At 29.6% G+C, this 24390-nt stretch overlaps 1 protein-coding gene across 1 annotated transcript; it reads left to right on the top strand.

The window, feature by feature from the left end:
- Window positions 1-13091: 13091 nt before the first annotated feature.
- LOC136973434 (uncharacterized) lies at window positions 13092-14595 on the top strand. The gene is made up of 3 exons (XM_067268155.1): window positions 13092-13215; window positions 13326-13543; window positions 13624-14595. Exons 1-3 carry the CDS (start codon window positions 13092-13094, stop codon window positions 14593-14595), a joined length of 1314 nt encoding a protein of 437 aa, XP_067124256.1.
- The last annotated feature ends 9795 nt before the right edge of the window (window positions 14596-24390 follow it).

Here is a 24390-nt window from a genome sequence, read left to right as displayed (position 1 = left end):
AAAAAATAACGATAGCGAAGATTAAGATTATTAGATTATAGCCGATCTTACCCATTTTCACCGGATGCAAGAATTAGGTCTCACCTCTTATGAGGCTAATTGGTAAATTTTTAAATAGTTCTAAAAATATGTTCGATTTGCCACGAAAACAAAAAACCACATCTAAAATAGTACAGTAGAAGCAGAGTTCTTCAAGGTAATCTTTAATCCTCTCCCTCTCCCCCGCAGGGGAATTTCAAAAAATCCCTTTTTTGTGTACGTTCTCATGACCTGCCCTAACTGTGTACCAAATTTAAACTTTCAACTCTTACCCGTTTGGCCTCTGCGTTAATTATTATTACAAGTCGAAAGGCCTGATGCAGATATCGGGGCATACTAAATTACAAATAAAAATAATAATATACTGTAAAAACATAAAATAAATATAAAATAATTTATATTGTTAATTTAAATTAATTAAAATAATAGCTAGGGGCGCCCCTAGTGGCCGTTTTTGGCATACCGTGACAGAAAGAGACTGCCCATTTTTTTAGTTTTATATAGAAGATTATTATCAACCTATCTCGATTATATACTGTATATAGATTCTAAAACAGCAAACAATTTTCAAATGTTTTGATTATTTTTTTAAAATAATAACTATGATCATTATATAACTAAAGTAGACTATCCAAAACGGCGTCTTCACTTGTCCTTTTTCACATCAGAAACTCATCTAAAACACACTGAGGTTAGACCTTTTATTTGAGGCTGCGACCTCAGTAAATGATGTAAACGACAAAAAAGGTCCACTGGTGATTGGATAATACCATAAAATAAATTACATATAAAAAATAATAATCTAGAACGTTAAATATTTTAATGAACTTTAACGTCCTAAATTTTTTAATTAATGGTAAAGGGCGGGAAGGTAAAGGGGAGTCATATACCATATTAATATCTCGACTGGAGTCAGACTTGATAAACATTTTATTTAAGTATTTAACAATTTATTGGCATTTATAAATTTTTAAAAATCTCATCTTTATCTTCAAAATTAAGCTTTTTTTGCCCTTTTATAATAATTAATAATATAAAACTTATTTTAAAATAAAATCTCTGACAGATGGCGTTACACAATTTATTTTTGAGCTAGGATCTTATTTTTTAAACCTAAATTATTTTAATAGAGAAATTTATTATAATTCAACGAAATTACTTTTTTTAAGCTTTTTGTTATTATTTAAATTTGAGAATTAAAAAAAAAAACAAATTTGTTCTTTCTTTAAACAGTTTTTAAAATTGTCATGAGTTATCTCTCTCAATTAACCTTCAGTTATAAGAATGGTTCTACGTTTACCTGGACTTTATTTTTTTTATGTATATGAAGAACATAAAAAACACGGCAATATTCAGTTTTTCTCCAGATAATCCCGTTGCACATCAATGCATTTTTCCCAACGTTCGGGTTGTGTTGATGTAGCAGCATTAAAGTTTTTGTTCTGAGCATAGGCCTACTGCCGGACAACCTGCTGGAGCTCTTTATCAAATGTGGATTTCGTTCCGCTTCCTCTTCTTCAACGGACCAACCAAATGAAAGTCACTTGGGGCAGGCCGTTCCTAGGGTATCTGTCGCCTGGGTGCGAGAATAATTTTGCCGCCCCTTCCCCCAAAGTTATTAAAAATTTACAAAACTTTACAAAATTTTTTATTTTGTCTGAAAATTTCAACATTTTTAATCAAAACAAAAAAATATTAAGATTATGCTAATCTTTAATTAAACTATACAGTCAAACCTGTTTTTATGCAGGAGATAGGGACCGCATTAAAAAAACGCATAAAAAAATCTCACAAAACTTCACGAATGGCTGTAAATAATAGTTTTCGCAACACAATTAAAAAATATTTTTTTATGCGGTCAACAGGGACCGCATAAAAAAAGTCTCACATAGAAAATAACTCAAAACCGTACGAAATAGAATTTATTGACAACAGATGTCAGCACTTGACTGCATCGTCTGGTCTATCGTCTGTTTTACATATTTTTGTCCAGGTGGTGTTTTGTTGACTTAAAAAGTAAATTATTTCATTTTTCGCATATTCATGCAATAATATTACTATAATAAGTGCATTTATGCTATAATAAGTTTATTTAGCTATAATAAGTCAACGTAAGACATGACGAATCGCACGAGACTAGTCGCCAACTATACCGCACAAATTAAAAATTCGCATTAAAAAAATCGCACATAAAAAGAGCGCATAAAAACAGGTTTGACTGTATTTTACTAATAAAAAAAAAGAAAAATGTTTTACTATTGTTAATATGTTGGTATTATTATTTAAGTTATAAATTTGTTTACACAATACAAATTTAATTTAACAAAATATTATTTAAATTTTATTTAACCGCGCAAAAGCAAAATATAATCAAATTAATGTATGTACTCACCTTTAATTTTTACTGTCTCTCTAACCACGATATCAAACAAAAACTTTTTAAGCTGTTGCGATTTACACGATTACACGTTTAAAATTAAAATAAAAGAAATTATCCCGGTGCGTGCATTTCTATGCTTTGACCACAGACGAGTATTTTCCTGTAAAATCTTCTTCGCGACCGACGTGAAAAATAGCTTAAGACGAGTTAAAACAAGAAACTGTTATACTTGCCACTTGTTGTGGCCTGTATAAGTTGTGTATATAAAATTTGAATTTGAAATATAATTAATAATATTTAGAATAGTACATATATTCAAATAATATTAGAATAGTAGTATTTTAATGATAATATTTAGAATAATATTTATGTATTATATTAATTTCATGATAAATTAATTTTTCCCTTTTTTTAAGGCGGCTCGCGCTGCCCCCTAGGCTTGCCGCCCGGGTGCCCCGCACCCTCTGCACCCCCGGGTCGGAACGGCCCTGACTTGGGGCTATCAGGACTGTAGGACGGATGACTGAGCACCTCCTACTGTAGTTGAGTCAATGTGGCGACATCAGATGCGCTGTATGGGGACGTGCGTTATCGTGCAAAAATCGAATGTCTTTTGTGATTTTTCCAGATAATTTTTTCGCAAATGGAGACGTGCACCTTTTTCAGCAGAGAATTGTAATGCTGTCACACACCGGTTAGCCAGTATGAATATGAGCTCTTACCCATACTCACGTGGAACCCATACATTGGATGGGTTAGTAACCGTCTCCATGCCTTCAGAAAATTTGCTACACCAATCAAAGGACTTCTTCGCAGACTCAATTCACTGAACTGAGTCTTCGAAGAATGTCAGCCTGTTTCGTATTTCATTGACGAGAAATTTGATGATGTATCGCTGTTCCAAGCTAGCACTAACAGTGATGGATGCCATCTTGTTCTCTTTCTATAACTCCTGATAACATCTGACTCTGCCGACGTCAACGCCGCGTCCTACCAGGAATGGATTTATCATGTTTCATCAAATTTCAAATCTTCCTACAATAGATCGCACAGAAAAAATAAAATCCAGATCAATCTTGAATCGCCTACGTAATTGCAGCTCTATCTTACTTCAAGAATTAATTTATAGACAACAAATGGTTGGAATTTTAAAATAATATGTTCATAGAAAAAAGTTTTTAATATGAATAATTTATTTCATATTTATAAAATAAAAATATATATCTTTAAATTGGTGCCGAATTGACCGAGGGTGCGCGATTTCTATTTGACCGAGCGCGCGCGTGACGACGGGTTAAACTTGATAGAATTTAGAAATAGTTTCTTTAATTAGACAATTTATTAAACTTAGTATATTTTCCTTTCAATCGAAAATTATTTACAATTTGATAAATTGGTATTATGCTACATACTGTAATTTTATTCATCTATGACTTATTAGAATAGACGAAAATATTTGTGTCGTGGCGGGAATCTCCCAGACGTGCGATTCTCGCCTTTTTCTATCATAACGGAATTTTTGTAATTCAAATCGATAGCCGTTACGAAGTCCGTTGGAAAGCGACCGTTGGAGAACGTCGGTTAGGAAACCGCCGTTTGTTTGAAATCTACCATCGGCGATTGGCGGACGGAGATCGGATGTTGGCCGGACGAGCTGGAGACATCGGATGCTGATTGGTGGAGCAGATTTAACTCCGACGAGTATAAAAGAGAACTTTAGGCGGGAAAGAGGTTCCCTTTTCAAAGCCTGGACAGCGTTGCCAGATTTGGCTACTTTGCGCCAAATTAGGCTACTTATTTTTCAGTTTGACGTTAAAAAAAGCATTTGGCGCACTGGCTACTTTTTGGGCTACAAAAATTTGACTTGGCTACATTTTGGGCTGGTTACACAAATTATTTCATCCTTTGTTTTGCGTCTAGAACGGTAATACTTGTGTCCTGTCTACTCGTTTTGTTTTTATACATAGTATAATTTATATAAGTTTTATAATTTATTTATTATTGGTATTAAAATGGGTAAATGGACAAAGTATTCTCGGTCCTTTCGGAAAGAATGGCTTCAAGATAAAAATCTTAAAGGTTAGCGGGAAATTTTTCTCATTAAGTTGCATTTTTAAATATTTTGGCAAATGGCGTAATTTTAAATTGATTTAATTAAATTTAAACTTTAAGAAAAGATAGCTCCAGTAAGTATTCAGTCATGCTTGACAGGAGAATTTTTAGTTTATAATAGCTTGTTTTTTAAAGAAAATTTAATATAAATTCCAGTTAAATGATATCCTAGAAAGAAAGAAATAAGAAAAAAAAAAATTGCATCTGTAAACAGAAATGACTAATGGAAAGTGCTATGCTATACGGAATGGTACCAAACATGGTTACTAGGGCCTAATTTTTATAAATTTTAATTGTTTATGATAAAATTAGTAACAAACAACGTAACGTTGTTTGTTACTAATTTTATCAAAAACAATTGTAACTGTTTGCCAACGTCAGCTTCTTGTAAATGTCTTATATATATAATAAAATAGTGATTTCTTTACAAGAAGCTATTGAAATTGACTGGTGTGGTCTCATTAACAGACAAGTACTAAAATAAAACTGAGATAATTAAAATATAAAACAATATACACTAAAATATAGTAAACAAAACAGAAAGTTTCCTCATCTCTGAAATTACATGCATATTTACATGTAATGATATATAAACGTTCGAAGTATGAACCATCAACGAGGTTGAGGCCGAAGTTTTAAACGCGAAAACGTGTACGTCCAACGTTCAGCGCCGCTTTCCTGTAAGCCAAGAAGTTTGACAATGGTGTTACGGAACAGAATGGGGTTGCAACTTTTACGTGCACTCCTTCACATTCGATTTTATTTATTTTCCAGAAACATACGTGTAAGTGAATGCCTGATGAATTAATAAAAAGTATTAATAGTTCTATGTACGAATTAGGTATACAGTCAAACCTGTTTTTGGTCGGTCTTTTTTTGTGCGGTATATGAAAATTTCAATCAAATTGGAACATAATTGACTCCTGTAAAATTTTTTAAAACTGTATTGGATGTTTTCTATGACAGCAGGTTTTTTCATTTTTTATTCATTAAAATTTGTTTCTCATACGATTTTTTCGGTCCCCTCGTATTTTAGCATAAAAATCATAAATATTGTGTTATATTTGAACAGATGCGGTAAGTTAGCTCCCCTCGGCTTTAGACTGCGGGTGTGAAATTTCACGCCTTGTTAAATGAAATAACACTTCCTGCAGCTATATTTATCAAATAAAATAATTTTTTAACGATTATTTTTAACTTTTTAATGTTAGATTCGTATTTAAGTGAAAATAATTAATTAATATAAAAAGTAAAATTCTTAGAGGATTTTTCCCCCATTAGGGATTGCAGAAAAAGGCCCAAGGAGTTAAAAAAGCAATTCCTAGTTATTTCCTACGGTTTTGAGTTATTTTCTATGCGAGACTTTTTTATGCGGTCCCTATTCACCGCACAAAAACAGGTTTGACTATTATAAATTATAACAATAAATATGCAGGATATAAAAATATAACCTGTATATTTATTGTTATAATTTATAGTTTGAGAGTTCTCTGTAGTTAGATATCGCACTGTACATTGTAAGTTTTACAATAATAGATAATTGAAATAAAGGCTGCTAAATGTGTTGCATTTATTCCATTAGTTCTTAAGCCTGAATGAATACTTAATAAGTATAGACTACTTACAAACCGATGTTAGTGCTTTAAATTTTAAAGACTGCACTTATTAAATCTAATACTTTATACGTGTTGACTGTGGCATTTGGCTCAAGATCAGGGTTGTTCCAAGCCTTTCTATAAAAGGTACAGTACTAAAAAGTTTTCTTTAAAAAGTCGACCAGTAATGTGCAATAGTATTTTTTTTTAAAATCAATATTAAGACAACTGTAGTGTTTGTACCAGAGCCCCTTTAGCCGCCACTCGAAAACATCGAGTGACGTTTCCACTTCCCAGGACGAGGACCTAGGGGTTGGATTTCGGGAAGCAGTGTTGGTGTTATGTGACGGTGTCGTTTACTGTAACGAAGCGTGATATGTAAATGATTGGATGCGACGAAAAACTAAATAATGGTTCAATTGTGAATGTTACGGCGAGGGGTGTTTGTAAGGATGTGTTGTAATGAAACCGTCGAAATCGTTTAAATAACGAAATTCACGCTTCTTCATTCTCCGCATAGTGCAGTCGTGCACCGAAGACCTCGATGTCTTTCTATCTTTTCTCCGCTCCTCTGCCAACACCAGCGTTACGTCGTCGGTCCTTTTTCTTAGGTCGTCGTCTAGCTTGTCCATCAATTTGTTTCCGGATTCTAAAATTCGTTCCGATTGATAAACTAATACCCACCTGGCGCCGAGGACAGCTTATCGCGGTCCAAACTGGGTCAGACGGAGCGTGTAATTTGTGGTATACCTGGCGTTATCTTGTAATAAAAAATATCGTAACTATATTACGATATTTTTTATTACAGGATTTTTAATTAACTATATTAATTAAAAATCCTCACATTCGAGCTCCCGGGTTGCACGTCAAACGAAAGCGTGCTCGCTTCCGTTTAACGTGCAACCCGGGCACTCGAAATTCTAAACAATAAATGGCGAAATAAACGGTTTTACAATACAATGATTGTTTCTGTAATAATAGCATCGAAACAATTATTACATTTTCAAGTCAACTATATGATTTATTAATTCTGTTTTTCTATTTAGTATTTGAATATTAGTTTGTCTTCCTACAGTTTCAAATACCTGTCGGCAACTTATATAACATAATGTTTGGTGTGGAAAGCCAGATGAAAGGTGAAAGGAGAGAAAAGAAAGACCGCCGATATGGTTGAGTCTGAGGAGGGTATTAATAATAAGGATGGGTAAAATAAAGCATAAGTGTGCACTCTTGTATTATTTCAAATTTCAGAAAGAAACTTTTATCGCATTTACATATTTATTTATATTGTGTTATCATTATTTTTACATATAAGAAATATGAATTTGAAATCTTAATAAATAAATATAAAATGTACTCTAAAGCGTATCGAATCACTTTTTGATATTTTAAAATACGACACCGACAAAGGCGATTTTGAAAGTCATCGATGAACTTTTCATTTCATTTTCGGTATCTGGAAATTAGGTTCCAGTCTAAAAAGTCTTGTAATTTATACTTATTAATTTAACGTTTTACTACTTTAGTAGGCGTTCAAGTAAATACTGTATTTTCTATTTGTTATCTAATAAAATTTTACCCCTGTCAACAAAGGAACTTACTGTGCAAACTGCTTTTTATTCCGATAATTTTTCTATTTGAAATAGATTTTTCTATTTCTATTAAAAAGATTTTACAAACTTTTTGTTCTTCCCGTACTGCACTTTTCTTTGATGATTAAACCCCCAGTTAAAAAGCAAGGGAAAGAGCAATGTAAAAGCAAACCAGTGGCTGAGTGGGTAAAGCATTACCGCTAAACAGATGCCTAATACATCCCTGAACCTCATGCCATGTGGTATTTCTTTCTGTCGGGGTATGTAAAAGACACGGTTTATGGTCGCACTGTCTTCGGAAGAGCGCCGGAATTGCATTAATATCGATAATACGACATACGTACGTGCAGAATCAATAAGTTAAGTCAAAATGATCTATTGACTAATGCAGGCATTACTACTTTGACCGTAAACAGCTGAATGTATGTATATATTATATATTATTTAAATATATACTTATAAATAATTTATAATTTATCAAATTTCTGTTTATTAAAATATATATAGTGTTACATTTAACATACAAAATTCATACAAGATAAATTCATATATTGCAAAAATACTATTATTGCTCAACAACAATCAAATGAACGAAATGTTGAAACAAAAGTAATGAACACGAAGTACAAAACTTTAAAATTAACACATTGAAAATCGCTGGTAAGATTCATCGTCATCAGAATCTTTTTCACTAGAATGTTATTGTATGGTTGAAGCAGATGATGGTGTCCAAATTTAACATTTATCGTTGTTACTTTTAAGTAGCTTCTTTGCTAATAAGTGCTTCAAAGAATCGATAAGAACTCAACTTTGTAGTTTAGTTTTCATTAAACTTAATTGCAAAAAAAAAATAAATAAATAAATAAGTTCAACTGCTGCACTTGATTGAGGAAGCAATAAACTCTAAAAAACTCTATTTATTGCCAAAGTAAAATTAAAAAATATAGAAATATAGAATAAAAATGAATGTTTTCAAAGGAAAGGTATTAGGATTTCATGAATGGTACTAGGAAAATAGTGTTGGGTATCTTGGTACTGGGACAAGTAAAAAGGTACTAGATTAGTACAAAAGTACTGTACTAGGTAAAATAACACCTTATAAAAAGTAGCCCAAAAGTAGCCAACTGCCTGAGCAGTTGGCTACTTTTGGGCTACTTTTTAAAAATTATTTGGCTACAAAGGCAAAAAACATCTGGCAACGCTGAGCCTGGAAAGTGTCAGGTTCCCTTTGAACTTGGAAAGGTGTGTAGCTCTCTTTAGACTACCAAGTGCTACGTGTGCTAAAAGCAGTCGAGGACTCTACTGCGGATACGTCTATGCAAGAAAGGTCGCAAGCTGTTCTCCCAACGGACTTGTTATGGATTCAGTGACTATCTGAACTCTTAATTGTATACGTGTGTGGAAACTTGTTAATCATCGTATCGTTGTTTTCTAGTTGTCGTGAACATTGTAACCTCTGTATATTCATTTGTTTTTATAAATATTGTGATTTTGTCAACCGTACGTAGTGGTGAAACTCATTTTGAATTTGACTATTTGTGTAATAACTTAGTTGAATTTAAGAGATTTAGTAAATTCTGGGAAGAAATGTGCGATTAATTCTATATTAGGATGGAAACGAACAGAATAGGGGAAAAAAGTGATCACGTGACATAGGTGTCGCGCATATCGATACGGTTGTAAACAAGCTGTTCCGTTCGAAGGATAGCTTACTTTATAATAATGGAAGAACGAAAATATTTTTTAGGAAGGTTAACAACGGTACAATTAAAGGAAGAATTAAAAAAGTACAATGCCAAGTTAGCTGGTAGAAAAGCCGATTTAATAGAAAGGTAAGTTAAAATAATCTACATCTACATTTTTATCGTTAATTATTACATTTATAATTTCAAGTCCTTATAACTATTACATGATAAGGTAACTTACCAGTAGATGAAAGTTTTAAGGATAAGATTTCACAAAATGCACATTTTTCGTCGATAAAAACATTTAAAGATCAGTAAAGTTGTCATTGATTCCTTTCACATTTGTCTAACCAATACATAAGGTCAAAACTTTAATTAAAATAAATTTTTTTTCCTTTGGAATATGGTCATGTACTGAGCCTGATATATTATAACCAATTTATACCAGTATCTGAAATGTTAACTGTACCAATAGGTTATCACTGTAATTTAGAACAACAATCAATACAAACAAAACTACTTTCTATGAAGTTCTAAGACAATATAAGAGATATATATCTTAATCTTTTACCAAGAGAAAACAATATTTGGAGTATTTAAAATAAATATAATCAAAATGTCTTTTTTATTGGTCACAAGTCATCTTGTTTCAATAATTTAATGCAATAAGACTAATTTCTTCACCAATAAACTTTTTGTACAAGTGAATTTTTGCCCATTTTCTTTTACTAAATCTGGCATACACTATATATATGCCATATTTAGGTGCTTGTCAATACTGTTCAGTTACCTTATACTGTTTATTTTTATATTATATGTAATATATTAAGGTAAGAATATAATATATAATAATAATTTTTGCCTTTCCTGTCAATGAGACAGAAAAAACTAAATAAAATATTGGTGATCATATGTTAACTAGTTATTAAACTTGTTTACAATAATTTTCAGGTTACTGGCATATGAGAGGAATCAGGAAACTCATAATTTTTCTATATCCTGTGATAGCTCTCCTGAACTCAAACTTCCTGATTCATCTGAATATAAGGATCTCTCTCCAAGTTTACAAATACCAGTTTTGACTATAGAGACAATTGATGCCTACATGGAGATGTCAGATCAAAGAATGCCACTGTCTGCTGTGCAGATGTATTTTAATGAATTCTTATTAATAATAAGAGGAACAAAAGAGAAACATTTTTTTATATTTTAAAGGTAATGTAAAATCTGAATTAACCAAGGGGAACAGATTTACACAGATTTAGTAATTACAGATGATGGGGTTATAGAAAATGTAATATGTGAATGTACAGCAGGTAAAGGGCCTAAAGCGTATTGCAAACATGTATATGTAACACTATTGGCAATAGAAGAATATGGAAGAACAGGCACATATAAGTGTCACAAAACATGCACACAGGTTCTGCAAACATTCCATCAGCCTACCTGCCAACATAAAGGTTCCCCAGTTAAGGCTAGTGAGCTTCCATTTCATTTATTTAAGAAGAGAGGAATGAAAAGAAAATTATTGGAAGACATAAAATTTGACCCCAGACCATCTGGCAGTACAATCCCTGATTATACAAACTTTGTTATTAATTTGGCAATGAACATGCAAAGTGGTTGTGCAATACCGATATTGCAATTAAGGCAACCAGCAAACATGAGGGCTTTAGAATCAGATCATGATTATTGCAAAAGCACAATGTCTGAAATGTTTTTTAAGTGCTTTACATGTAACTGAAGCAAGTAGGGAGTACATAAAACATTTGGAAAAAGAGACCAGATTACAATGAAAAAGTGCAGTTTGGAAGAAGGAACATTTGTTGCATTTGACATCTTCAAACTTTGGAAAAGTTTGTAAATTAAAATCAACAGACAGAGTAAAATTGTGTGGCTCATTACTGTCAAGTAGGCCAATAAAAAGTAAGGCAATTTCTCACGGCTTAAGGTATGAAAAAGAAGCAATTGAAACATATTCTTTTGTAAATACTCCTGTGAAAGAATGTGGCATGTTTCTTCATTCAAAATACCCATTCTTAGCTGCAAGTCCAGATGGGCTAGTGGATGATGATAAAATATTAGAAGTTAAATGTCCTTACTCCAGTTTTAAACTTCCTGTGAATGTGCTAAAGATACCATATTTGGAATGTACTGATGACAAAATTACTTTAAAACGGAATCATGATTATTTTCATCAAATCCAAGGACAATTAGCAGTGACAAATAGACAAGTTGCTCATCTGTTTATTTACACAAAAAGTGACTTCAAAGTTTGTATCATTCCAAGAGATAATAAATTCATTGCAGACATGATTGAAACACTAATTATGTTTTTCCATGAGCATATTAAGCCAGTTCTTTTTTTAAAAAAAATGTTTTATAAACATTAAGTTTATAGAATAATTGAGCTAATTGTTATTTTACAATTTGAGTTTATGTAAAATTTTTCTAGATGGTGTATAGTGTGAATTTTTTTAAATAATAAAAAGAGATTTTGTTTTAAAGATTAAAATTCTTTTATTAGCTTACAAGTATTTATTCAACTATAGTACAAATTTTAAAACCACTATATTACTTTGAATTGAAGTTCCACAATGAAGACCTTACTGTGTATGATAGTATACATTCTTAATCTTAGAATTTATAAACAGACAAAAATTTAAAAATACTATAGATGGAAAACTTAAATTAGGCTAGGGTCTAGAATGGAAAAAAAAATTATATACGGTATTAATAGAGAGCTAGACTAACAGTGAAACAAATTAAGAATCTCTGCCAACAATGCATGGTCTAAAATTGCATAACATAAAACATATAAATATAATTTCACTGCCAAGTTTGGTTACTGCCGGATGCATGTGTTGCCTCAAAATTTTATATGTACAGTACGAGCCATTCCTATAATACGTTCAATATGTATTCTTTTACTAGATATTTTTCTGTCTCGAGATGACAAACTGCTGCTCAGCTGTGCTTTTCCTCTCATAAAAGTGGGTATATTTACCACAACATCTTTAGTAATTAGTTATTCCTGAATGTTAAAACCTCTATCAGCCATTACCCAGTCTTAAAATAATTATTGGATTTTCGTTTAAAGAATTAACAAATCGTACTTTAGAACCGACAACGTATCGCTTAGTCTGTTTACAACCTCGTCGATACTAGCGCCGCGTGCGGAGTAGATTTCACTTTTTTCCCCTATTAATCAATCTTAATAGTTCGTAACTACGCCGAGTGAAGCTAAAGACGAAGGTAATGTGGACACACTTAAAATCTATCTATGTTGAATACATCCGTTGTTTAGAGCGGTAACGGCGGAAAGTTTGGAAGGTTTGTATCCTTCGAGTGGTTATTCATCTTATAATTCGGAATGGATTTGACTGAAATCAAAGACAGATCTTTACCTCCTATAAATATGGAGTTTAGTGCTAATAACTCTCAAATATCCATGGAAGTTACATCTTATAGTGTCGACGGATTATCTGGAGTGGGATGTAATTCCAAGATGGCGGCGCGAGTTTCGGTTTCGAATTCCGAACGATTTTATAATAAAATATTACAGTAATGTATTGATTTAACGCAGCAAAAGTCCCCCGAAAAGAGGGTTGAGCGTCGGGTTTACACCTCTACCTTGTAAAAACGTCTTGTAACGACACAAACAGGGAATTCACGGGGCGGCTCTAAAATGGATGACTTAAGGAACGGAAAGAATAGTGGTGTAGAAGGCAAAACGATTTTTATGGATAGAAGAAACAGAGGTAAAAGAGAAACTAAGAGGGAAAGGAAGATGAAAAATGGCTTAACAATAGGTACTGGAATGTTAGAAGTTTATTTAAGGCTGGCCAATTTCAGGGTCTTCAGAGAGAACTAGAAAGATATAATATAGCAATTGCAGCTATTTAAGAAATACGTTGGAAAGACAGTGGTATGTTAGAAGGAGATAAATACTTAATAATTCATAGTAGCTGCGTAAATGGCCAATTGGGAACTGGATTTACGATTAAGAAGGAGCTGCAATATTCTATTCTAAATTATCAATGCATTAATGAAAGGATTACCACCATACGTGTAAAGGGAAGATTTTTTAACATCACAATAATTAGTGTGCATGCACCGACAGAGGAGAAGAGGGAAGAGGTAAAGGATAAATTTTATAGTCAGAGTAAGTCCTAGGGAGAGTTTCAAAACATTATGTTAAACTAATACTGGGGGACTAGAATGCTAAGATAGGAAGGGAAGAAGTGTATCATGGAGTCATAGGAAGAAATATCATTCATGAAAATAGTAATAACAATGGTAAGCGAGTAGTGGACCTAGCTTCAGGGCATAATATGATAGTTGCAACTACAGTGTTTCCTCATAAAAGAATACATTTGGGTTCATGGATTTCACCGGATGGTAATACTGTGAACCAAATAGACCATATACTTATCGATAGAAGACATGCTACGGATATTACAGATGCAAGATCTTACAGAGGGGCAGATTGTAGTACAGATCACTACTTGGTGAGGGCCAGCTATAGGCAAAAAATATCAATCAAACCAAGAAGTGGAAGGGCAATAAGTGCTATAAGATATGAAGTCGAATCTCTTAAGCAGAAAGAATTTAAAATTAAATATCAAGAGGTGCTTGAACAAAACCTGATAAAGGCAAAGGAAAGAAGACAGAGACCGAGATACATTGAAGAACGGTGGGAAGATATAAGATCAAGTGTCATCGCAACTGCAGCAGAAGTTCTTGGAAGTAGTAGGAAAAGAAGGAGAAATAGTTGGTTTGATATGGATTGTAGAGATGCATTAGAAGAAAGAAGAAATCCGAGGTTAAAGTTGATTCAAAATGAGTCTGAAAATAATATTGAAGACTTCAAAGAAAAGAGAAGGCTGGCATCTAAATTGTGTAAGACAAAAAAGAGAGAATGGCTAAATGCAAAGCTAAAAGAAATGGAAGAAAATAGAAGAACTAATGAAATAAGAAAATTCTATATGGAGATTAGAGAAGAGAAAAAATGGTTTCAACCAAAAATTGGTTTCTGTAAAGAAAAAAGAGGAGAATTAATTGTTGAGAAAAATGAAATTCTAGATAGACGGGCTGAATATTTTGAAGTGCTATTAAACGAGGAAGTAGAATATATACAAGTGTCAAACGGAAACAAAATTAAACGAAGAAGCCTCGGAGGTGGACTCTGAGGAAGAAGGAGAAGAATATGAAAATGGGGATGGGAATATCCAAGTCCAATCGAATTGAGATAGGCAATAGCAGCTTTAAAAAACAACAAGGCTCCTGGGGAGGATGAAATAGTATCAGAAATGGTAAAAGCAGGTGGTGTGAAATTGGAACTAAAGATAGGCAAGATCGTTAAGAAAATCTGGAAAAGTGAACGGTTTCTACAAGGTTGGATTAGAGGAATAATATGCCCAATACACAAAAAAGGAGACAAACTAGATTGTGGCAACTACAGAGGAATTATTTTACTGAATGTAGTTTATAAAATTTTTTCAAAAATATTAGCAAAAAGGTTGGCAGTATACATGGAAAATATAGTCGGAGATTATTAGTGCGGTTTTCGTAATAACAGATCAACTATAGATCAAATCACAATAAGGTTAATTCTGGAGAAATACTACGAGTATAATATTGAGATTCACCAACTTTATATCGATTTTAAAAAAGCGTATGATAGTATTAGAAGAGAAAAAGTTTGGGAGAGTCTCCAGGAATTGAGAATACCTCAAAAACTTATTAATTTAACAAAGTTAACTTTAGAGAAGACGGAAGGCAGAGTTAAGATCCAGGGATATTTGTCAAGGGCATTTGCAATTAAGAAAGGGCTTAAACAGGGAGATGCACTTTCTACAATTGTATTTAACTTAGTATTAGAAGTGGTAATGGGAAAAGTATATGTGGAAATGGATGTTAATGCAAGAGGTACGATTTTTAAGAAACATTTACAGTGCTTAGCATTTGCGGATGATATACAGTAGTTATATTGGGGAGATCTAAAGAGGTAATCGAAGAGGCATTTAAACTAATGGAGGAAGTAGCAATAGACAAAGGCCTAACAATTAATGACGAAAAAACAAAATATATAAAGTTAATTAGAAAAGATTGTCAGGGGCCAAGTGGTCAATTTCTACATATAAAGGCCATAAACTGGAACAGGTGAATAAATTTCAATACTTAAGAACTCAGCTAACAGAAAAGAACGAAATTGATGAAGAAATTAAGGCAAGAGTGACAACAGGAAATAGAAGCTATTATACTTTAAGACGATTTCTAAAGAAATGTCAAGATGCAGTAAGATTAGAATTTATAAAACTATTACTGTATAAGACCTGTAATCGTGTATGGCTCAGAGGCCTGCACACTGACAAGCAAGCAGGAAGAGCAGTTGAGACGATTTGAGAGAAAGATTTTGAGAAGAATATATGGGCCAGTACAAGAGAGAGGAGAGTGGAGAATAAGAAGTAATAAAGAACTTGAAGATTTATATGAAAATTCTGATATTGTGACAGAAATCAAAAGAGGGCGATTTCGATGGATTGGGCATTTGGAAAGAATGGACCCGGAGAGAAATGGAATAAGTGTTCCCAAGTGTATAGAGAAAGACCAGAGAGGAGAAGATGGAGAGGGAGACCACGAAAAAGATGGGATGAGGATGTAGAAGATGATTTGAGAAGGATGGGTGCGAGCTGCTGGAGAAGGAAGGCTTAAAATAGAGGGGAATGGGTGAAAATCCTGGATGAGGCCAAGGTCCTGCAAGGACTGAGGGCCAGAAAGAAGAAGAAGAAGAAAATTAATTAGATCTTTTACGTTGGATAAAATGCACAATTAATATGAAAATTTGATTTCTTTCTCAATCTTTACTTAGTCTTAATTATAAGTTACTTTGTCGAATTTCTTTATTTGCTAATGTTTGTGTTCTTTACTGTGTATTTGTTTTTAAGACTACAGAAAACTGTTTTTGCAGTGTGGTTAAACCAAAAGTAAACTATACACTGAAATTTTACCACTATAAACTGTAGATTGTGATTAAATTGTAATTTTAAATGCAGCTTATGAAAGTCAGACAAATCTAATTAAAATTAACAAAAGCTTCTAATAAAATTTTGTTTTCTTTAAAAATTCTAAAACAGTTTTGGAAATTACATTTTCGTAAATTTAAAGTATAAATAACAATATTACAGAATGAACTCAACTTGCAAATTCAGGATTGGGGAAAAAAATTGATCAGTCTCGTATATTAATGCATTTTTTTCATTTCATGGCTGAAAACTTTTTAATTAATTTCTTACATTTTATTTCTTATAATTGCTCAAATATTTATTAATAATTTTTTCACGTTTCCACTTATATATTATATATATCTTTCTATTAAGCAATCGAATGAAAATATAATTCTGAGTTTGTAAACTTCGTATGATGTAACGAAATATGAAAACATTTTTTTGCATGTTTATTTGTTTATTCGGCTGCAATTTGAAAAACTTGCAGACTTATAAATTCCTACTGTCGTCCGTCCGTTTGTCTGTCCTTAATCTCGAGAACGGAGTTAGATAGATTAAAAACAAGATTAGATATGGAAAAGTGGGGCAGGAGGCCCTGACATGAATTTCCAATACAAATACTAATTCGAGGTGGAGTGCATATATTTTAAATTAAATAAATTAAAAATATTATTAAAAATTACAGCCCGGCATCGTGACGATGTCACAATAAATAATTGCTAGTATTGATGTCTGCATTTATATATCTAAAGGGTTTTAGCCATTTCTTCCTGTTTAAATCGAAATGTTTTTGAATTTGTTTTAACTAGTGGTGGCTTCATTTGAATGAATATTCAAGTTTTTAATTATTTAGAATGGTTTATTTCTCATTTTTTGCACGTTTTAGTCTTAATATAAAAATTATTTAGTTTATAATCGAAATTTCTTACTGGAAAATTGTTTACGATTACAAGAAGGAACTGATTTCGCCACCATTGCGAACATTGCACTAGACAGACGGATAGATACTATTTGCCTATCTATTGCAAGTAAATAAATAAACCAATGGTTTATTAAACGATCTAAATAATTAAATTGTTTAGCTTACGCATCTTAAGTCGTTCGTACTGTAGACAATTGATAATAGTTCAGTATGCTTAAAAATAAATATGCAATAAATAAATATACTCAAAGAAGCATGCTCATTTTAATTAAAAACAGACCAGTTAATAGTTTTTATAAATTAAAATAATACAATTAAAACTTTTTTTAAAATTAATAAGCTAAGTGTCGTGCTATTAATAATGAAATTTTAAAAATAATTTGAAGACTTTCGCATTCGTGTGCTTAATGTGGAAAAGGTAAACACATTATTATTTCGCAGTTAAAAGTCGGAGAAATGAGAAGAATTTAGTTGAAAGAAAGAATTTTACAGATTTGAATAATTCATTTGAATGATCATTCGATTATGAAAATCATTCAAATGAACCCAATAAGTATTTCTCAGAATAAGACTTGGATTTTGAATATCGTCACAGCACCACCGTAACTAAGCAACGAAGTTATTTTATTCTGTTCGACTTCGAAGATTTAAGCATCACGTCATATTACATCATGTGAAGTATTTTTTTATCTCAAATTTCACAAATTTAATCTCAAATTTCTTGCATAATTGTCGGAAATTTCAAACAGATTATTAAACTTTAAACAAATATCATAATTTTCTAATATATGTTCTAAATAGGTTTTGTGCTATTTTTTAATTAACTCTTAATAATCTAATGAACTTCAGTTCCATTCTTATTCTGGGAAAGATTATAGTTTCATTATTGCTTTGTAGAGATATTTTCTATTTTTTCATTATCCCTGAAGCGAATGAATTGCCTTAAAAAATCTCAGGAATGAATGCGTTGGGTCTGACAGACCGACGCGAGTAAACTTGTGCGTATTTTTCCACAATGTTTTTTAGGTTGCCAAAAAGTATCAATTATACTTACAGAATATGTTTTAATACATATGAAAGCCTTTTTTCAATAATCTCAACTTTTTTCTAAGATATATATCAAAAAAAGTTATTGTATTGTAATACAGCAATATGTCCACTGCAAAACAAAATACAAATGCTTCATATAGAAATCAAAAGCACGTATGATAATAATATAATTGTTCACTAGACACAGCATTAAAACCTATAAATTACGTAAACAGACAACTCAAATAAAAAAAATACATGTGTATACGAAGCACAAAAAGAACACTTACACGAATGAATGACCTGAGTCTGTCAGACCCAAATTGTCTGCTAGTTACGGCAGAATATAATTTTTCAATTGAGTTTTGCATAAATTTGTACTACCACCCTGAGTAGGAAGGTATGTGTAATATGAATTTCCTACCAATAGACTAACATAACGAATATATACTGCAAAACCCATACTGTGAAACTCAGGCCATTTATTACAGGGTTATAAAGTGCTTTAAGAGTTAATTTAATCAATATATGTGTGATATGTCATAAACAAGTTACCATCTTTATCTCACTTAATGCTCATGCTAAACAACAATTCAAATAATAATCTGGTATACAAATTTTACATTGATAATTATATATACGTCAAAAGTTTTATGTATTCACATTACTTTCATTATAATTTTGCTTAATATTTATAATATTTACATTACTTAGACACGCCCTGCAGTTATAAAGTGATATATATGACATTAACATGCGATAAGTTGATGTTCATTTTCAACCACCTTATTTGAATTAATGAAAAATTTTTAAAAATATTCCTTATATAATATTTTGGAATAGAATTATTTTTATAAAATAAATGATAAAAATTCCTTTGATGTTTTAATAATTAAATATTGGAAAGTTTTTATTAAAGTTTTGTTTTAATATTTCTTTATTTATGTTAAATTTAAACATATTAAAAGATGCTTTATTAACTGTATGTAATATAATTTAGCATGTAGAGTATGAAGAGATTTCATCTGATTTTATATATCTTACTATATAATATAGTATAATTCTGACTTGGATTTTTCATTTAAACTATTCAATTTTATCACCAAATATATGGAAAAAAACTAATGGAAGACGTCTCTTAGACATGCCCTTCCATTGATTTTTTCATGTAATTAGTCACACAGAATACACAAGTTTACTAGATAGAGTGATAACTCTTAATAAATTTCATAGTTTATACAGATCTTTTATCGATTCTTAGTATATAATATTTCAAGAATATATAACCAATACGTTAATTTACGAATCAGAGTGTAGCAGAATTCTGTAGTAGATAGATGTTATGAGGTATAACATCTTTTACTAATGGATTTTTTCGGTTGGAAAGAGGAGAAGAAATAAGTAACGATTAGCGTGATGCCATGGTTATTTATTTTTCTTGTGATCATTTAATATCATGTTAGATTGTACAACAAAATAAGTGCTTTAAGTCTTTTTTTCTCCCTAATTTCGTGACTAAAGTTCGTTAAAGAAACGTTGATATACTTTGTTAAATGTATGAACTCAACTGAAAAATAACATTCGGTTTATTCACTGATATTATAATAAGATCTACGAATTGTGACGTGCGTTATTAGAGCCTTTATTTACAAATACATAAATATATACAATTAAATTATTAAGGGTAAAAATATTATTTGAAGCGTTAAGTTAATAATTAAAATTTTAAACTAATTAATTTACTTAAAATATACTTTTAATTCTATAGAAATTATATTTTATAAATTGCCTTCAAAATATTTAAAATTTACGATAATATTTATAGTAAATTTTGAGTATTTTTAAAGAAATAAGTGCGTTAAAAACGTACCTTATATAATTATTAGTTAATGCTAACGTATAAGTTAACAGTATTTTATTATATTATGTACTCTTTCATTATTATTAATTAATAAAATTTTAATTAAAATTAACTTTTTTCTATTCTATTTTTAAAATTTGTTGTTAATTAATTATACGTATATATCTTTTATATCGTACTCTATGTCATGGTCTTGTGTAATAAATCATTTTTATGTATTTAATATAATGTAGATGTAAGAAATCAATAAACTACTTTGCATTTGTAATATTGAAGTAAATAAAATGTAAAAATAGTTTTATAAAGATGTTTACAATTTATTTACTTTAATATTATAAATAAATTATTTTATAAAATTAAATTAAAAATAACATTATTTACAGTAAGAAATATTATGTAGAAACTTGAATAAATTAATTTTCTATTTATGAAAATAATATAAATTGTTAAAATGTAATTATATTTTAAAATAAATTTATACAAACCATAATATATAACTCCAATTTTAATAAAATACAGGGAATATTATTCAATATCAGTTATGTTGAGGGATTGATTTCACATTATGACTTCTTTTCAGCTAGTAATGCTCAGCGTGTAAACATGAAACGCAATACACCTTTAATTAATTTTAACACCTTTGTTGTACACGCTACTAAATTTCTACTGTTATCATGAAAACGTCTATATATTAAGTTTGAATGATGAATATTCTAAATCAAAAATGATTAGTTATAATATGTAATATATATATTTTATTAAAACGTATAATAATGGTATATACAGTACAGTATATACAAAATTATATTAGTGTACGTGTTTTGTGATATTTTTAAGGTTTTATTGTTGTTCAACTTATATATATTATGTATATACTAAACACTTTTGTTTCTATGTTTAGTAGAGCATATTTTGTATGCTAATGAAAAGTAATAAGATATTTAATTAAATTTGATAATAATACGAAACTCTACAAATAGAATTTGTATAAGAATAGGTATTAAAATTTGCATAAAAAATCCTATACAAATTCTCTGTTCCTTTCTACATAGATACAAATATTAAAGATAAATGGTGTCTAACATCTTTAAAGTAGATTCACTGAAGAAAAATGAACGGTACAACCACAATCTAACTTTCAGAGATTAAGGTATGACACTATCAAAAATCTGCTATAATACTAAAGATCATAAATCAATGTTCTATAATCTTTAACCTCAAGATTCAGTTCAGGCAAATACTTTAAAGCTTTAATATTTTATTATAAAATATTATTTTAAAAACAATAGTAAAAAACAGGTAATAAAAAACATATGTCTGTATTTAATAGAGACGTTTAATTTTAATATTTAAAAAGTTTAATTTAAAAAATAAAACAAGAAGAGATTAAGATGAAAAATTCAATTAAAAATAGCACTTAAATGAAATCACAAGAGAAAAATTCTGTATTAAAGGATAATGAGTTATATAAACAATAAGGTTATTAGATTTACTAAAACAAAACCCTTTCAGATAAAAGTGTATTAACGTCAGCTATTACAAAAGTAGAAATAATTTTTAGTAAATTAAATATTAAAATCTCAATTACAGAAGTCGACTTCTAATTCTTTATTCATTGTTTTAGTAACGATGTAATATGTACAATTAAGAATAATTGGGAAAAAAAGAAAATATGTTCATTAAAGAAAAGGAACATTAATCATTTCATTAATGGATCAATACAAAGAGTTAATGGAATTTAACTTAAAAGTGTGAAGCAATTTTAAGTAAGTGGATTATATTTTGTTAAAACGGTATAAAGCCTTGAACTTATATTACCTGTTAAAAGTGATACACAAAAATATATAAATATATATTTTTTAAAATATTTATAACGCCAAACTCAATAAAATATATTAAATTCATCGAATGGAATTATTTATTTTGTTTAGTCTGTTGAATTTCATTATATATAAAAGCGTAATAAATAAAATATACTTAAAATATAAATTATCTGAATTAAAATAATACATTAGTCTAATGAATTTTTATTTTGCTTTTTTTATTTTTTTAAACAATAATAGGTTATATGCTATATATATATAAGCATATAAAGATTAAATAGGAAGTACATTTAAGTAATAACATCAAGTATAAGTGTTTATATATATAAATGTACTAGTAATTCCGTAAATTTAGATCTTCAAAGAATTAAAATAATTTTTTTAATATTTAAATATTTTAATTATATAATTAACTATATTTAAATATTTAAAAAGTTTACAAGAACAGTTATTTTAAATACTTTACTTAAAATACTTGTTCTTAAATAAGTACTTAAAGTATATTAATATATTTTATGTTATATTTATATGTAATTATAATTATAAATATACTCATTAAATATATACATTTTTAAAATTTAATTATATTTCGAATAAATATTTTCCTAATTTATTAATTATTTTTGTAAATTATTGAATTAATTATAATTTTTTAAAGAACTTTTTAAACGTTCGTAAATATCGCAAAAAATGGCATTTATTAACTTAAAAAACTTTTTAAATTCAAATAGATTTATTAAGTTAAAAACATTTAAAATGAATGAATGATTTATTAAGTTATAAACTTACATATGAAATTTAAAATTTTTAATTTAAAATTAATTACAATATTTATAAAGTATAAAATTTACTATTTAATTTTTAATTATAATTTTTTTTATAATTTTATAATTATAAAAGAAATAATTATAATTTTAGTTTAAAAAATATTTAATGTATTTTGTATATTTATATAATTAATAATTAATTAATTGTATTTTTAACAATTAATGTTTACATTAACACAGTGAATTGGAAATTCTAAACGTAAATCATTAACCAATGAATCATTTCTAGGAAAATTAACTTGATTTTTCTTAATTATTATGAATTCTATTTTTAAAACTTTTTATAATAAAATGCATTAACAAGAAATCTAATTTTTAAAAAAGTTCTGTTAAGTTTAAAGGAAAAGTTATTTTAATAAAATCCAATTTAAAATTAAATGGCTATTAAATGAATTATTTTTATTCATTTTAATGGGAGAGGAAGATGTTGGGGATGTTGGATATCGATTGTAAATGTCTGGAATTTCGTGGGCATTGCTACAGGTCTCGGTTACCATAGCAACAACAGTGTCCTCCTGGCAAGACACGGTGTAGAAGCTGCGTTATTATGTCCTATGGTTAGATGGTAATGGGAAGAAATCACATTTCGCTTTAGAAAATATTCCCATTTCCTGCATTAAAAGTGGTTATAAAATATTGCGAGATATAGATTATTCATAAGCGTTTTTTCTTTCTATTTTAATTAAACTACGTTTTAATTTCCTCAATAAGTACTTTAGTGATCGTGTTATTATTAAAAAATGATTAATTATAGCTGAAGTTATTGATTAGAAAGTAAATTTAGTTACAAACCTTTTTCTGCTTAATTACAAATCTTAAATAAAGTAAATCTGTAAAGATTTTGATATAATTAACTTATATAATTGAGTAATATTTTTATATTTAATTAATGTAAAGTTATATTTGAATACAAGTTAAAAATTACGATGGAAATGATTTTAAAATTGTTTAATTTGTGAATAATTTAGCAATTTGGAGAAGATTTTTTAAAATATCAGTCTGTAAAGTATTGATATATTTACATTAAATAAGCATATACTCGAATAAGAAAAACGTTTTAAAAATTTGTGAAGATTTGCAATATAAAATCTTTCAGTGCAGTACTAATATAATAAAAGTCATCCTGAAATTTAGTGAATATAAAAATATAAATCAAAGAAGAATTGTATAAAAACTATCAATAAAAGTAATTTAAATATTTGTGAAAATATAGTAGCATGGAAACCCTTTGATAACATTAAGATGTGGTATAATATAACTAAAATAAATGGGTGATATCAATATCAGGAATATGCACATTGAAACATTGTTGATATTTATTACACAAGTTAAGTATGAAGTATTAATATTGCTATATTTTATTTTATTTAGTAAAGATAGGAGAAAGATAAGAATAGCAAGTTGGAAAGGGAAATATAACATCGATCGATCGGATAATCCGAAGTGGAAACGTAATTCCGCTTTACACGTGATGGAAATTCGACGCAAGCGCACGTCTTTGCTTATTTGGAACGA

This window comes from Centruroides vittatus, unplaced genomic scaffold, assembly GCF_030686945.1.
Source record: "Centruroides vittatus isolate TY-2023 unplaced genomic scaffold, ASM3068694v2 contig_3175, whole genome shotgun sequence".
NCBI classification, from domain to species: Eukaryota; Metazoa; Arthropoda; class Arachnida; order Scorpiones; family Buthidae; genus Centruroides; species Centruroides vittatus.
This window is presented reverse-complemented; position numbering and strand designations above follow the sequence as displayed.